The following is a 16,698-nucleotide window of genomic DNA, read 5'->3' as shown; positions in this document are numbered from 1 at the left end:
TTGCCTCCCGTGGCAGCAGGATTGTGGTGTTACTCCTTGTTTCCCCTCCTCTCCGTGCTGCCCTTGTTCTTCTCTCGGGCTCCCTGGGGGTGGTGGGTTTTCAGCTGCAGCTCAGACACCTGCCCGGAGAGTTGTGCCACGGAGGTCTCTGCTTGGGAGTGAGGTGTCCGCAGCCCCCTTGTGACCGGTGCAGCTCCAGGACATGCAGTGGGTGGGGAGGGGAGTGGAGCTGACTGTCCCAGAAGGAGAGCCCATCTGCAGTCCTAACAGTCCTTGCACCATTTCCCTGTGGTGTCGTGGCAGGCTTGGGGCTGCCCTCCAGAAGGGCACCGCTGCCTCCTACCACCATCTCTGTGCTGTGTGAGGGAGGGGTGAAGAGTCTTCAGAGATGCTGGGCGTATGGAGATGGTGTTGGGAAGCTGTATGTGGGCAGCTGAAAAGAGCCCTGTGTGTGCTTGGCTAGAAGGGAGAGCGTGGAGACGTCGCTCTGGTGCCCTGAGGAAGGGAGAGAAGGTTGGAGATGTGCACTTGGGACCTGGGCTCGTCTGCTCTCAGCAGGGGCTGGATACTTTCTCCGGCAACAGATGAGAGTGACCATCCTGCAGCTCAAAGGGCTGTGAGCACAGGACAGGAGGGACCAAGACTAATAGAGAGACAAGCTGTCCTCCCTCTGCATGAGGGGACAGGGAATTGGTCTTTCTCAGGAGTCCCAGCAGAAACGCTGAGACTTTCTGCCTTTTGAGGAAGACTGCCCAGGGGGCACAGGGGCATCTCACAGACAATAAACATTAGGAAGAAATCCCTAAAGCTCTGCTCCTCAACCCTCATTCTTCAGAACTGGTGGTGAAGATGCTGAAATATTCCTTCCACCTGCCCAGTGGCTTTCACCTGACAGACCTTGTGACTGTCAGAGCTAGTCAGCCCCACTCCCATGTCCCCACTGCCCTACAGCAGGATGGACAGACTGCCCTGGAGCCCATGGGCAGAGGCCCGTGCTCCTCATAGCACACTCCGCCAGTGTGCAGTAGACCTCAGTCAAGGGTGATGCGCCCAGATGCTCTCCGTAAAGAGAGAAGCAGTACAAGGGCTTGGATGATGAATTGGAACATTTGGGGTTTTTTTGAAAAGTCTCTCCTAATTTCTTCATGTCTCTTCCTCTTTGGACAGTCCCCCAAACACGGAGAGAGCATGATGTCCAACAGCAGCTCCCTCTCTGAATTTCTCCTCCTGGCATTCGCAGACACCTGGCAGCTGCAGCTCTTGCCCTTTGCGCTCTTCGTGGGTGGGCATCTACCTGGCTGCCCTCCTGGCCAACGGCCTCATCATCACCACCATAGCCTGTGACCACCTTCTCCACACCCCCATGTACTTCTTCCTCTTTAATCTCTCCCTCCTCGACGTAGGCTCCATCTCCACCACTGTCCCCACATCCATGGCCAATTCCCTCACAAACACCACGACCATCTCCTACTCGGGATGCACTGCCCAGGTCTTCCTGATTGCTTTCTTGTTTGGAGGAGAATTTTCTCTTCTCACTGTCATGGCCTATGACCGCTACGTTGCCATCTGCAGACCCCTGCACTACGGGACCCTCCTGAGCAGCAGAGCTTGTGTCCAAATGGCAGCAGGAGCCTGGGGCAGCAGCTTTCTCAATGCTCTCCTGCACACTGCCAGCACCTTTTCCATACCTCTCTGCCAAGGCAATGCTGTGGGGCACTTCTTCTGTGAGATCCCCCACATCCTCAAGCTCTCCTGCTCACACTCCTACCTCCAGGAAGTTGGGGTGGTTGTGATTACAACCTGTTTAATCTTGGGGTGTTTCATGTTCATTGTGCTGTCCTACTTGCAGATCTTCAGAGCTGTGCTGAGGATCCCCTCGGAGCAGGGCCGACACAAAGCCTTCTCCATGTGCCTCCCTCACCTGGCCGTGGTCTCCCTCTTTGTCAGCACTGGCATGTGTGCCTACCTGAAGCCTCCCTCCCTCTCCTCCCCATCCCTGGATCTGGTGGTGGCTGTTCTGTATGCGGTGGTGCCTCCAACAGTGAACCCCCTCATCTACAGCCTGAGGAACAAGGAGCTCAAGGATGCCCTGAGGAAAGTGATTCAATGGGTACAATGTGGGCACCAATAACCATCCCATGTGCACCCACTCATCATTCACAGGGCGTTTGGCATCAGGGCTCTCTGTTGTTCTTTTCTTCTTTTCTTACTTTTCTGATACATTCTCATTAAAAGAAAAAAAATTTGATTTGTGCCACTTCTCAGGAATCTCATTTGAATCTGAGCCAGAGACCGTGGTGAAGCAGGAAGCCAGGTGTCTCCCTTCCTCCGCAGAGATGGGGGAACCTCAGAGCCCGCTAGTCTGAGCTCCCTCGGATGCCCCTAGTGCAATGAGGGGAGTTTCCCTTTGCAGGGTCTCTTTTGGCACTGACACCAAGGGCGCTCAGGGGCACACAGTCAGGCTCGGACAAGTACAGACAGGGTGAGACTGTGGGTCCCGCATCCCTTAGGAGAGCTCAGCTCTTGGAAAAGGAGAAGGAGCATCAGGTTCCTGGGCCACCAGCTCGGGGCAGGCGGCTCTGTCGCTGGGGCAGCAGGAGCTGCGGAGGGGCTGCAGGGCCAGGGCTGTCGTGCTGTGCTGGGCAGCGGGGTGGGCATGGAGGGGCTGCAGCCGAACCACCACAGCGCCCTGCCCAGCACCCAGGAGACCCATAGACACTTTCTGCAGAGCTTTCTTAAGAGACATGGCAGGGTCTCAGATTTGCAAATGTTTCCGCTTTTGCTAATTTCCAGGAGTTTTTACACTCTTGCCTGCCCTCCTGGAAGGAGGAGGGAAGGCAGGAGGGAGGTTAGCAGCGGTGGAGAGAGGGCGGGAGGGAGGGAAGGCAGGAGGGAGGGGAGGCAGGAGGAGGGAGGCAGCGGTGGAGGGCGGGTGGGAGGGGAGGCTGCCCATGATGACCTCAGAGGGCAGTTTGGGGGGGTTTCCCAGGAGGGGGTTGCCATGCAGCAGGGCTAAAGACATCAGCCAGGTGACCTTGCTGGCCTTGGAAGACATCTACCCGCCTCTGCCCCTGACCATCCGGCCACAGCCTGTGCTGCTGCTGCTGCTGCTTGCGATGCGGCCGTGCCAGGGACAGACCTTTCCATTGGTTGTTGATAAGGCTCAAGCAGTTCTGGGCGGCACAGCCTGCGGAGGTCTTGCTAGTGGTGGCTCCTCCTTCAGCAGAGCTAGCTCTGCTCAGACTTGCTGAGGGCGCAGTCCATGCCCATGCCCAGGTGGCTTAGGAAGGTATTGAGCAGTGTCAGAGCCAGGAGGGCCCCCCGAGGAACGCTGCTTGTGAGCTACTGCTCGTTGGAGTTTGAGGCATGAAGCAGCAGCCTTGGAGCTTGGCACTCGGGCCAGTGTGCACACAGCTGGTGGTGCCTCTGCCCAGTGCAGGTCTTGCCAGCTCGTCAGCCCCTTGGCTCTTGGCTCCCAGCTGCTCAGGCCAGCATCTTCTCAGGCGCTCTGTGTCCAGCTGGTGCTTGGGCTCTTCCTTGTCACTTGGGTCCTCCTCAGGGCAGTGGGGTCTCCAGGGAGGGCAGGGCTGCCGTGACTGCCTCGGTCCCCATGCTGCCTTTGCCCTGTCCCCCACGCCACACAGTCACAGAATCACAGTGTGGTTGAGGTGGGAAGGGACCTCTGGAGATCCTCTAGTGCAACCCCCCTGCTCAAGAAGGGTCACCTAGCGCATTTTGCCCAGAATCATGTCCTGGCAGCCTCTGAATAGCTCTAAGGGTGGAGAGTCCACAGCCTCTGTGGGCAATTTGTTCCAGTGCTCAGTCTCCATCACAATAAAGCCGTTTTTCCTCCTGTTGAGACAGAGCTTCCTGTGTTTCAGTTTGTGCCCGTTGCCTCTCATCTTCTCACTGGGCACCACGGAGAAGTCGGGCCTCGTCCTCTTGACATCCTCCCTTCAGATACTTCTACACGTTGACAAGTCCCCCTCAGTCTTCTCTTCTCCAGGCTGAAGAGTTCTAGCTGCCTCAGCCTTTTGTCGTAGGAGAGCTGTGCCAGTCCCTTCATCATCTTCGTAGCCCTCTGGTGGACTCGCTCCAGGAGCTCCCTGTCTCTCTGGTAGTGGGGAGCCCAGAAGTGGACACAGTGCTCCAGATGTGGCCTCGCCAGGGCTGAGGAGAGGGGCAGAATCACCTCCCTCCACCTGCTGGCCACACGCTTCCTAATGCAGCCCAGGATCCCCTGGGCCCTCCTGGCCACAAGGCCGCATTGCTGCCTCATGGTCCACCCGTTGTCCCCCAGCACTCCCAGGTCCTTCTCCACAGAGCTGCTTTCCAGCAGCTGCAGACTGAGTCAGGGGTTTTGGGTTGCCTCCAGCCTCACAGGCCCAGCACACCTGGGCCCTGCTGCTCACCTTCACTCCTTGCGCTGCCACCACAAGGATCGCAGGGCAGGCTGTGTGGCCCAGCGTTGCCCCCTGTGACTCAGCTCCATCTTGTCCCCACTCCCAGCCTAGTGCTGCTGGCCCTGGTGGCTGCCCATGTCTACGTGGAGAGAGGCCTTACAAGAGAAGCCCCACACATGGCCAAGCCTGGCCCCCCCCAGTAGTGGGCCCTTGGGTGAGGGTCCAGGTGCCTGGGCCTTCTGAGGGAGATTGTGTGATGAAGTACAGGAAGCCTGGAGGCCCTGGTGCCCGGGGACACAGAGGTCAGTGGGTGATGCAGGGCGGAGTGGGGGGTCCCTCTGCCTGGCTTCCCTGCCCTCTGGGGTGTTACAGGAGTGCCTGGATGCTGGAGTTCCCTGCAGGGTGATGAGGCCTAGGGGTTGGATGGTGTGTTGGGGGGCAGTGGGGCAGCTGCTTGCTTGCTAGGTTGTGTGAGGTCACGGGGCTGCGTGGACTCCAGGGCTCCTGACGCTGCGTCCCAGCAGCTGGATTAGGGAAGCCTTTGTGGCCCTTAGTGTATGACACCGTTGTCCCCTTCTAGCCCTTGCTGCTTGCTGTGTCTCAGGCTCTGAGGAGGGAGCAGGGGGAGGCTCGCAGCACAGATGGGCAGGGCCACTCTAAGGTGCTTGTTGCCTCAGGCCCAGGGCCTGTGCCTGCCCAAAGGCAGTAGGAACCTTCTGGTCATCTCAGCCAAGAGCGGTTTTTCCTGCCCTGGCTGCCTCGACAGTCTTGTTTCCAGGAGCTACCAGGAGCACGTAGCTCACGTCATAGCACATCCCCACCGAGCAACCTCAGACCTGCGTGTGGCGATCCCACACCAGAAATGACACTCATCTGCCAGGATGTAAACCCTGCATCTCCATGTCTGGTGTGTCTGTGGAATTAGCAACAACACTAGCAGGACGAAGCAGAAAGACAGAGGTGTTTGGGGGGACAAGAGGGTTTCCAGATCAGTGTTCCAGAAAGCGGCTGTAAGGTTGCAGCTACTCTAAAGATGGTCAACGATATAGCCTTCAGAAAGGAGGGCATCCTTTGGAGAAAGCGCAGGAACATGACCAGGGACAGTGTGGGCACTCCAGGGCTGAGTCCAGGTCACAAGGCCAGGCCAGGTTACTCAGGGTTTTATCCAGGCTGTTGCCTTTCATTGCTGCCAGGGCACACTGCTGGCTCACGTTCAGTTGGTGTGCATGGAGACGCCAGGTCCTTTGCAGCAGAGCTGCTCCCCAGCCAGCCAGTCCCCAGCCTGCACCGTCTGCAGGGGCTTCTTCCTGCCCAGCTGCAGGACTTTGCCTTTGTCCTGGTGCAACTTCTCTCACTCGGGAGTCACTTTGCAAAGGTCTAGTGCGTTTCTGCCCAAGGAAGGGGAATTATGGAGGATCATTCCCAGGCAGGGGAGGCCAGTGCGGATTGTCCCCTTCCAACAAGGGAGAGCAAAGGAGATGAGATACGGAGCTGCTCCCTGGGCATCTCCCAGGATGCTGCACAGCAGGACTGTCTTGTGATCCCCCGTGGACAAATGCTCAGTCTCTTTCCAGAGGAGCATCTTGGCAGGTACTGCAGATGATGTGCAGTTTCCAGTGGCTCCTGAAAGTCTCTCCCCAGCTCTGCTGCAGAGTGTCTGGGTTGGTTAAAGAAGTAGCAGGGTCACTGTATGATGTGGCCAACAGCTCCAGATGGGCAGTGTCCAGGGTGAGTAGCAGGTATTTTTGTGGCCTTGAACTCCTCTCTTCCATCATCCATCAGATGGAGGCGTGTGCTGCTGGTTTTCCAGCTCTCAGGAGCAAGAAGGCTGAGTATGGAAATGAAGGAATTTGAGGAAATGAAGGTTTTGGGGGCCAAAGCGTAGATGTCTGAAAGAGGAGAAAAGCTTCAGCATGTCGATGTTTTATGTCCCTTGCAAATAAATCCACTCCAGGCAGCTCAGCCACATTGAAGATCCTGGCTCGGATGATGGAGGAAGATGAGATCTGTCAGTACTTAACACCGGACTGACCATCCCAGATGTTCACAACCTGCCATAGGCTGGCGGGATCCAGGAGCAGTGACTGTACATGGAGATGTTGTGAAAAGAATTTGTCTGAGGTTAACACATCACTTCTCTGGAACCGGGAGACAGGGGCAGTGTCAGGGTGCAGTACTCTCCGACCAGGTTCCTTTAGCTATTCCACGCGTAGGGAGAGGGCAATGTTTAAGATCAAAGTTTATTCTGAGGGACTTGGATGTTACATGGGATTTTTGGTTTAGCAGAATGATTCAGCAATATACTGGAATCACAACTCCAGTGTCTACACTTCACAAACTCTAGCAATTGCAATACACAGTTCAGTCACGATACCAATGTGATTGCCATTACCGGTCTCAAATGTGCTCACCGTCATGATGCTGGGCATCCCCAGTCGCCAGGAAGGAATCACGTGGGTTGATGCCAGCTCAAGCCCGTTGCTCTCTCCAGAATTCCTTAGTTAGCTGTTGAGGTTTTATGCTCTGTGTTGGGCTGAGCCACATACACACTTCCCCCATGCTGGTCTGGCTAATCTCAGGGAGACCTTCCCATTCCTTTGAACAACTGGAGAAACATTCACACCAGGCCCAACTAAGAGATATGGCTGTTTATCTAACACAAAGGTCACCCTCTGGCCCCCTTTGTGTGGAGATAAAGTCAGTCCTCTGTGCGACAGCAAGGATTAATGAGCCGCATCCTACACTGTTGCTGAGCTTCCTGGGGCACCTGGCCCTCTGAGCCTTCTCCCATTGTAGGGGTTGTTGGTCAGTCACACACCCCTTCCCACTGAAAGCAACCCTTTTCCTGCACCCCCACACACCCCCCTACCACTTCTGCCTCCCCTCCCTGCACTCATGCAGCCTTCCCAAAACCACCTCCCTCCTGCCTGCCACAGCCACTCAGGCAGCAAGCTGCCGTGGGCTTGGCAGCTCCTCCGTGCGGGAGAGACACCCAGCAGTGCGCACTCCTCAAACACCTCCTGTATCCCACCAGCACCATCCCCTTTCTCTGCCTTCCAAATCCAGGCCCCCCAAATCAACCACAGCCCCTCCAGCACCAACAGGCAGCCTCCAACAGGAGGTGGCCCAGCTGGGACTTCAGCCAGCCCCTCCAGGCCCTTGTCCAGCTCTCCGCCTCCTCCTTAGCAGAGGAGGAAGGCCAGGGATAAAAGGCTGGCACCTGCCCTGGCTGGTGGCAAAGGCCAGAGAGGCATGCCTGCCTCTGCCTTGGCCAGCACCTGGGCCTTTGAGAGCCTGTGATCCATGCACCCTGGGGACACCATCAGCATAGTCCCTGTTCCTGTCATCTGGGGAGTGAGAAGAGATTCAGGGGAAGGAGTTCTGGAAGGCTGTAAAAGGGCAGGGACGTGCGTCGAGACCTTGGTGTGATGTACATGCCATTAATGCAGCCTGCTGGAATGTAGGCGGGATGGCCTTTGCCTAAAGGCAGAGGTGGGATTCAGTTGTTTGGGCAGAGGTAGGGAACCTGAGGTGCCCTGGGGCACTTGCCCAGCAACCAGTCCAAAAGCATAAGGCTTTCCTGTAGGTCCCATGCGCTATCTGCTAGAAACATGTGATTCTGCTAAAAATCCCTCGCATCTGACAGGGCCCTGCCAGCCCATTTTTACATCATTAAATCAAGTGTCTGCACTGACTTCCATCAACTCTTTACAGCGTAGGGATCTGCTTGCTCCTCAGCTTCATGATGAGTGGGGCTGCAGCAGCATTAGGCATCTGGTGTCATTCCCGATGGCCAAGGAAATTGCCTACCTGAGCCCCAGACATGGCTCTCTCAGTTACTCCATCCGAGCCAGCAGACACTGGCACGTGCCTTGGACCTCCTCTGCCTCTTCAGCTGTTACCAGGTGTTGGTGTGCGACCAACTGACTGCCACCCTCCATCTCTCTTGGTTACAGTGGGAGCGTAGGCAAGGAGCTCGCATGCAGACACCTCTGTTGTGCCCACTTCAGCTTGGGCAAGGGGCATCCCACCTCCGGTGTTTTGGGGGAGCTGGTGGGAGAGAGCTGAATCCCACCCCACCCCAGGGGCTTCTAAAGTGCCCTGCAATGCCCAGATGGACTCATGTGAAGCCAAACCTGAACCATGGGTAAACAAGCTCTCCTCTGGCCCTTTTTCTAGGTGTCCTGTCTAGTTAAGGGATGGGAATGGGGTCTTCCAGGGCGGGACGTTTCCATCTCTCATAGATGACTGTCTTCTGATGAAACAAGTGGCAACGCTGAAATCAGTCTCTCTGCGTGGTTTAGAGAGGGACAAGAGGTCATTATTTTTGCCTACCTCAGTGAACATTTCCCAGGAGGAGGGAGCCCAGGGGAGAGAGAACATCAGGCCTTCAGCTGGGCCTCTGCTCCTGAGCGGGGCCAGGCTGCGGGGACCGAGGGAGCTGCTGGCAACCGGGCAGCACGGCCCAGAGACAGCTGTGGGCAGGAGCAGCTCCTCTGCCAAGAGCAGCGGGGCTCCGGGCACTGCCTGCTGCTGCTGACGGGAGATGAGGCGAGAGGGAGAGAAGCGAGAGGCAGTGTGGAGTGGGAGGACGGCTGAGTGCTCCTTGTGGGGGAAATCTGCACAGCCCTTTGCATGGTAAGTCTCTGGCTGCAGGGCAACACTGCCGAGGTTCCTGGAGGGGTCTTCTGCACCCACCCCATCCCATGACTGGAAGATTCTGATGCATTGAGTGACTCCTGGCAGGACAGAAGTCTCCCATCCTTCTCCCATCGAGAGGGCCCTATGGGGGTCCCGGGTGCTAAGAGCTCTAGCTCATGCAGAGGACATGTCCAAAAGGTCTTTTCAGAGGCAGGTGAAAGAAAGGCTGATTGAAAGGGAAGGAGCTTTCCTTCTAGTAAAAGCTAGTTAGTCCCAATAAAACTAGAAAACTCAGATCCTAATTTTGGCATGGAGTGAAAAAGGAAACGTTCTTCTGGTTTGTCAAGGAACTAGGACTCCCAAACCTTCACTCTCGGAGATCGCTATGTCTGTGAGAAACTTCAGCAAACCCTTTTGATCCCACCTCAGCCTGCAGGCAGCACCAGCAGCACCTTTATTGCTTCATGAGGGTTTTTCTGACCTGCTCCTTGGGACCTGTGAGCACAGAGCTACCGCTGCCCAGTGCCCTGTCCTGGCAGGTTTCTGTAGGGCAGAAGTGAGTGTGCAGAGGGTGGGATGGGGTCTGTGAGCACCATCAAGGAAAAGACATTGGGAGAGAGAGCAAGAGCTCTCAGCAGAGACAGCTCCGGGCATCAGAGACGGGTAGGGAATAAGAGGGAACTGCAAACAGAGTCGTCATGGGAGGATGGATTTGAGTACATCTTAATCAGTCCCTGCAAGGCAGACAGCTTGCTCCGAGCCAGCCCGCCATGTCTCCTCTCCCACCCAGCAGAGCCTCTGCCCTCACAGCTGTGGAGTCCAGGGCATGAGCCACCTGCTCTGCAGGCAGACCTGCAGCAGAGGAGAGGGGCCTCCCTCCTGCCACGGGCCCGTTTTGTGCTGCCCGACAAAGGGGCTGAGAGCGCTTGTCCTGCAATGTCACTGTCTTTGGGGTAGCATGCCCAGCTGAGGATGTGAAGGCTTTCCCGAGTGCCCATCTGCCCCTCTCTCCTTGCCTCCCGTGGCAGCAGGATTGTGGTGTTACTCCTTGTTTCCCCTCCTCTCCGTGCTGCCCTTGTTCTTCTCTCGGGCTCCCTGGGGGTGGTGGGTTTTCAGCTGCAGCTCAGACACCTGCCCGGAGAGTTGTGCCACGGAGGTCTCTGCTTGGGAGTGAGGTGTCCGCAGCCCCCTTGTGACCGGTGCAGCTCCAGGACATGCAGTGGGTGGGGAGGGGAGTGGAGCTGACTGTCCCAGAAGGAGAGCCCATCTGCAGTCCTAACAGTCCTTGCACCATTTCCCTGTGGTGTCGTGGCAGGCTTGGGGCTGCCCTCCAGAAGGGCACCGCTGCCTCCTACCACCATCTCTGTGCTGTGTGAGGGAGGGGTGAAGAGTCTTCAGAGATGCTGGGCGTATGGAGATGGTGTTGGGAAGCTGTATGTGGGCAGCTGAAAAGAGCCCTGTGTGTGCTTGGCTAGAAGGGGAGTGTGGAGACGTCGCTCTGGTGCCCTGAGGAAGGGAGAGAAGGTTGGAGACGTGCACTTGGGACCTGGGCTCATCTGCTCTCAGCAGGGGCTGGATACTTTCTCCGGCAACAGATGAGAGTGACCATCCTGCAGCTCAAAGAGCTGTGAGCACAGGACAGCTGAGAACAAGACGAGTAGACAGTCAAGCTGTCCTCCCTCGGCACCCAGGGACAGGAAATTGTTTTTTTCTCAGGAGTCCCAGCAGAAATGCTGAGAATTTCTGCCTTTGAGGAAGACTGCCCAGGGGGCACAGGGGCATCTCACAGACAATAAACATTAGGAAGAAATCCCTAAAGCTCTGCTCCTCAACCCTCATTCTTCAGAACAGGTGGTGAAGATGCTGAAAAGCCCTTCCACCTGCCCAGTGGCTTTCACCTGACAGACCTTGTGACTGTCAGAGCTAGTCAGCCCCACTCCCATGTCCCCACTGCCCTACAGCAGGATGGACAGACTGCCCTGGAGCCCATGGGCAGAGCTCCCTGCTCCTCACAGCACACTCAGCCAGTGCGCAGTAGACCTCAGTCAAGGGTGATGCGCCCAGATGCTCTCCGTAAAGAGAGAAGCAGTACAAGGGCTTGGATGATGAATTGGAACATTTGGGGTTTCTTTTCAAAAGTCTCTCCTAATTTCTTCATGTCTCTTCCTCTTTGGACAGTCCCCCAAACACGGAGAGAGCATGATGTCCAACAGCAGCTCCCTCAACGAGTTCCTCCTCCTGGCATTCACAGACACACGGGAGCTGCAGCTCTTGCACTTCGCGCTCTTCCTGGGCATCTACCTGGCTGCCCTGCTGGGCAACAGCTTCATCATCACCGCCATAGCCTGTGACCACCGCCTCCACACCCCCATGGACTTCTTCCTCTTTAATCTCTCCCTCCTTGACGTGGCCTCCATCTCCACCACTGTCCCCACATCCATGGCCAATTCCCTCACAAACACCACGACCATCTCCTACTCGGGATGCGCTGCCCAGGTCTTCCTGATTGCTTTCTTGTTTGGAGGAGAGTTTTCTCTTCTCACTGTCATGGCCTATGACCGCTACGTTGCCATCTGCAGACCCCTGCACTACGGGACCCTCCTGGGTGGCAGCAGAGCTTGTGTCCAAATGGCAGCAGCTGCCTGGGGCAGCAGCCTTCTCAATGCTCTCCTGCACACTGCCAACACCTTTTCCATACCTCTCTGCCAAGGCAATGCTGTGGGGCACTTCTTCTGTGAGATCCCCCACATCCTCAAGCTCTCCTGCTCACACTCCCACCTCCGGGAAGTTGGGGTTGTTGTGATTACAACCTGTTTAATCTTGGGGTGTTTCATGTTCATTGTGCTGTCCTACGTGCAGATCTTCAGAGCTGTGCTGAGGATCCCCTCGGAGCAGGGCCGGCACAAAGCCTTCTCCATGTGCCTCCCTCACCTGGCCGTGGTCTCCCTCTTTGTCAGCACTGTCCTGTTTGCCTACTTGAAGCTCCCTTCCATCTCCTCCCCCTCCCTGGATGTGGTGGTGGCTGTTCTGTATGCAGTGGTGCCTCCAGCAGTGAACCCCCTCATCTACAGCCTGAGGAACAAGGAGCTCAAGGATGCCCTGAAGAAACTCATTCAATGGGTACAATGTGGGCACCAATAACTGTCCCATGTGCTTCATCATCTCATCATTCCCAGGGGGTTTTTGGTCAAGGCTATGAATTGCTCATTTCGCTCTCTCTTACTTTTCTGTATTATGTTCATTTTGAAAGGAAAATGTTTGGGTTCATGCTGCTTCTCCTCTTTTTCTCCTCTCCTGAATCGGACTGAGAGACCATGGTGAAGCAGGAAGCCAGGTGTCTCCCTTCCTCCGCAGAGATGGGGGAACCTCAGAGCCCGCTAGTCTGAGCTCCCTCAGGTGCCCCCAGTGCAATGAGGGGAGTTTCCCTTTGCAGGGTCTCTTTTGGCACTGACACCAAGGGCGCTCAGGGGCACACAGCCAGGCTCGGACAAGTACAGACAGGGTGAGACTGTGGGTCCCGCGTGCCTTAGGAGAGCTCAGCTCCCCTGGCCACAGGCAGGGTGGGATCTCACAGCCCTCTCCTGCAAGGGTGGCAGCCAGCTGTCCCCGCGGGCTCCTCCCTTCCCTCTGCAGCGCTCCAATGCTCGCAGGGGAGCAGGAGTGGAGGGGAAGAGGGTCTGGATGCTGGCTGTGGGGACAGACCCTGTGCTCCTCACAACCTTCCCATCACAGCCACAGTGGGCATTTCCTGGCTGCAGCCTTGCATGGCAGCTGCAGCTTTCCTGGAGACACATCCACCAACAGCAGCAGGACTTTAGTATTTCCCTAATAAAAGGGGATCTCCTGTGTGACACACCTGAAGTCTGGCCTTTCTTCACAAGATGGAGTCCCAAATACTCCCAAGGGAGTGCACCACTAAAGGGCCCACTGCTGTGCTGGGGAACTCCATGGGAGCCGGGGGGTGAGCTCAGAGTCCCCGTGTGATCTGTTAGGGACCAAAGACTGAATTTGGGGCTCAGTTCTCGGTGTCCAGTGCCTGCAGAGATGGGGAATGGTCTCTGAATTGCCTGCCTGGGGCAGTCCCTCAGGTGACAGTGCTGATGAGAGATGCCCGTCCATCTGGAGGGGCATCGGAGCCCTCAGGAGAGCTCAGGGGATCTCCAGCAGGGGATCTCCTTTCCCCTGACCTGGGGAAAGGCTCTTTGGGCAGCAGGGACGTTGCAGGAGCAAAGCAGGGCAGCAGTCCGCGATGGAAAAGGAGAAGGAGCATCAGGTTCCTGGGGGCACCAGCTCGGGGCAGGCGGCTCTGTCGCTGGGGCAGCAGGAGTTGCGGAGGAACTGCAGGGCCAGGGCTGTGGTGCTGTGCTGGGCAGCGGGGTGGGCATGGAGGGGCTGCAGCCGAACCACCACAGCGCCCTGCCCAGCACCCAGGAGACCCATAGACACTTTCTGCAGAGCTTTCTTGAGAGACATGGCAGGGTCTCAGATTTGCAAATGTTTCCATTTTTGCTAATTTCCAGGAGTTTTTACTCTCTTGCCTGCCCTCCTGGAAGGAGCAGGGAAGGCAGGAGGGAGGTTAGCAGTGGTGGAGAGAGGGCGGGAGGGAGGGAAGGCAGGAGGGAGGGGAAGCAGGAGGGAGGGGAGGCAGGAGGAGGGAGGCAGCGGCGGAGGGCGGGTGGGAGGGGAGGCTGCCCATGATGACCTCAGAGGGCGGTCTGGGGGGTTTCCCAGGAGGGGGTTGCCATACAGCCTGGGAGAGAGAACCCCTGTGGCTTAGTCCCCACCCCAAGCCTGAACCCTCCCGGCACACCCGCGCAGGAGCGCTGGTGAGCCCAGAGAGCCAGCTCACTTGGTCACCCGGGCAAGCTGCTGTGGCGTTACCCACCTCCTCCTCTACCAGGCTCTTGCGTGTCATGTCCTCTGGGGCAGGGCTCAAGCAGTTCTGGGCAGTACAACCTGCTGAGGTCTTGCTAGTGGTGGCTCCTCCTTCAGCAGAGCTAGCTCTCCTCAGACTTGCTGAGGGCGCAGTCCATGCCCATGCCCAGGTGGCTTAGGAAGGTATTGAGCAGTGTCAGAGCCAGGAGGGCCCCCCGAGGAAGGCTGCTTGTGAGCTACTGCTCGTTGGAGTTTGAGGCATGAAGCAGCAGCCTTGGAGCTTGTCACTCGGGCCAGTGTGCACACAGCTGGTGGTGCCTCTGCCCAGTGCAGGTCTTGCCAGCTCGTCAGCCCCTTGGCTCTTGGCTCCCAGCTGCTCAGGCCAGCATCTTCTCAGGCGCTCTGTGTCCAGCTGGTGCTTGGGCTCTTCCTTGTCACTTGGGTCCTCCTCAGGGCAGTGGGGTCTCCAGGGAGGGCAGGGCTGCCGTGACTGCCTTGGTCCCCATGCTGCCTTTGCCCTGTCCCCCACTTAAAGATGGTAAATGTTATACCCTTCAGAAATGAGGGCATACTTTGGAGAAAGCACAGCAACATGACCAGGGAGAGTCTGGGCACTCCAGGGGTGAGTCCAGGTCACAAGGTCAGGCCAGCTTACTCAGGGTTTTATCCAGCCTGGTCTTGAAGGCCTCCAAGGATGGAGATGGCACAACCTCACTGCACCACCTGATCCAATGCTTGAGTGACCTCCTGCTGAAAAAGTTCCTCTCTCCTAGGCCCACTGGCTCTTGCCTTCCCACCATGCACCACTGTGTGGGAGCCTGACTTTGTCTCCTTGACAACCTCCCTGTGGTTACTGGAAGGCTGCTGTTAGGTCCTCCCAAAGCCGTCTCTTCTTCAGGCTGAAAAAAACGCATTTCCCTCAGCCTCTCCTCCACAGGGCCTGGGCCTCAGAGCCTGACCACCTTGGTGGTCCTCAGCTGAACTCCTCACCCTTTGCTAATGCTTTCTTTTATTGGGGGGCGGAGGGGGCCCAAATCTGAATGCAGTCTTCTAGCTAGGGTCTAATGAGTGCTGAGTGAAGGGGTACCATCACTTCCCTAGATCTCCTGGCTGCGCTTCTGTGTTCAGGCAGCCCAGGATGCTGTTGCCTTTCATCGCTGCCAGGGCACACTGCTGGCTCACGTTCAGTTGGTGTGCATGGAGACGCCAGGTCCTTTGCAGCAGAGCTGCTCCCCAGCCAGCCAGTCCCCAGCCTGCACCGTCTGCAGGGGGTCCTTCCTGCCCAGCTGCAGGACTTTGCCTTTGTCCTGGTGCAACTTCTCTCACTCGGGAGTCACTTTGCAAAGGTTCAGTGCGTTTCTGCCCAAGGAAGGGGAATTATGGAGGATCATTCCCAGGCAGGGGAGGCCAGTGCGGATTGTCCCCTTCCAACAAGGGAGAGCAAAGGAGATGAGATACGGAGCATGGAGCTGCTCCCTGGGCATCTCCCAGGATGCTGCACAGCAGGACTGTCTTGTGATCCCCCGTGGACAAATGCTCAGTCTCTTTCCAGAGGAGCATCTTGGCAGGTACTGCAGATGATGTGCAGTTTCCAGTGGCTCCTGAAAGTCTCTCCCCAGCTCTGCTGCAGAGTGTCTGGGTTGGTTAAAGAAGTAGCAGGGTCACTGTATGATGTGGCCAACAGCTCCAGATGGGCAGTGTCCAGGGTGAGTAGCAGGTATTTTTGTGGCCTTGAACTCCTCTCTTCCGTCATCCATCAGATGGAGGCGTGTGCTGCTGGTTTTCCAGCTCTCAGGAGCAAGAAGGCTGAGTATGGAAATGAAGGAATTTGAGGAAATGAAGGTTTTGGGGGCCAAAGTGTAGATGTCTGAAAGAGGAGAAAAGCTTCAGCATGTCGATGTTTTATGTCCCTTGCAAATAAATCCACTCCAGGCAGCTCAGCCACATTGAAGATCCTGGCTCGGATGATGGAGGAAGATGAGATCTGTCAGTACTTAACACCGGACTGACCATCCCAGATGTTCACAACCTGCCATAGGCTGGCGGGATCCAGGAGCAGTGACTGTACATGGAGATGTTGTGAAAAGAATTTGTCTGAGGTTAACACACCACTTCTCTGGAACCGGGAGACAGGGGCAGTGTCAGGGTGCAGTACTCTCCGACCAGGTTCCTTTAGCTATTCCACGCGTAGGGAGAGGGCAATGTTTAAGATCAAAGTTTATTCTGAGGGACTTGGATGTTACATGGGATTTTTGGTTTAGCAGAATGATTCAGCAATATACTGGAATCACAACTCCAGTGTCTACACTTCACAAACTCTAGCAATTGCAATACACAGTTCAGTCACGATACCAATGTGATTGCCAATACCGGTCTCAAATGTGCTCACCGTCATGATGCTGGGCATCCCCAGTCGCCAGGAAGGAATCACGTGGGTTGATGCCAGCTCAAGCCCGTTGCTCTCTCCAGAATTCCTTAGTTAGCTGTTGAGGTTTTATGCTCTGTGTTGGGCTGAGCCACATACACACTTCCCCCATGCTGGTCTGGCTAATCTCAGGGAGACCTTCCCATTGCTTTGAACAAGCCAAGAAGAAACCTTCACACCAGGCCCAAATAACGGATATGGCTGCTTATCTAACACAAAGGTCACCCTCTGGCCCCCTTTGTGTTGACATAAAGTCAGTCCTCTGTGCAACAGCAAGGATTAACGAGCCTCATCCTACACTGTTGCTGAGCTTCCTGGGGCACCTGGCCCTCTGAGCCTTCTCCCATTGTAGGG

General features: G+C 56.5%; 2 protein-coding genes across 2 annotated transcripts; both read left to right on the top strand.

Annotated features, from left to right (window-relative positions):
• Positions 1–1,054: 1,054 nt before the first annotated feature.
• Positions 1,055–10,675, top strand: LOC138065221 (olfactory receptor 14C36-like). Its single transcript, XM_068929436.1, has 3 exons — positions 1,055–1,063; positions 1,241–2,098; positions 10,640–10,675. Exons 1-3 carry the CDS (start codon positions 1,055–1,057, stop codon positions 10,673–10,675), a joined length of 903 nt encoding a protein of 300 aa, XP_068785537.1.
• A 571-nt stretch (positions 10,676–11,246) lies between these two features.
• On the top strand, positions 11,247–12,185 carry LOC138065220 (olfactory receptor 14C36-like). Its single transcript, XM_068929435.1, has one exon. It carries the CDS (start codon positions 11,247–11,249, stop codon positions 12,183–12,185), a length of 939 nt encoding a protein of 312 aa, XP_068785536.1.
• The last annotated feature ends 4,513 nt before the right edge of the window (positions 12,186–16,698 follow it).

Source organism: Struthio camelus, unplaced genomic scaffold (genome assembly GCF_040807025.1).
Source record: "Struthio camelus isolate bStrCam1 unplaced genomic scaffold, bStrCam1.hap1 HAP1_SCAFFOLD_48, whole genome shotgun sequence".
Taxonomy (NCBI): Eukaryota; Metazoa; Chordata; class Aves; order Struthioniformes; family Struthionidae; genus Struthio; species Struthio camelus.
The sequence above is the reverse complement of the archived record's forward strand: the minus strand, read 5'-3'. Positions and strand labels throughout refer to the sequence as shown.

Excerpts from the sequence above, each read along its gene's own strand:
- LOC138065221 (XM_068929436.1), top strand. Across the intron at positions 2,099-10,639 it reads TCAAGGATGCCCTGAGGAAA|ATGAGAGTGACCATCCTGCA; the intron begins GTGATTCAATGG and ends CTCCGGCAACAG.
- LOC138065220 (XM_068929435.1), top strand. The coding sequence starts at position 11,247 with ATGTCCAACAGCAGCTCCCTCAACGAGTTCCTCCTCCTGGCATTCACA.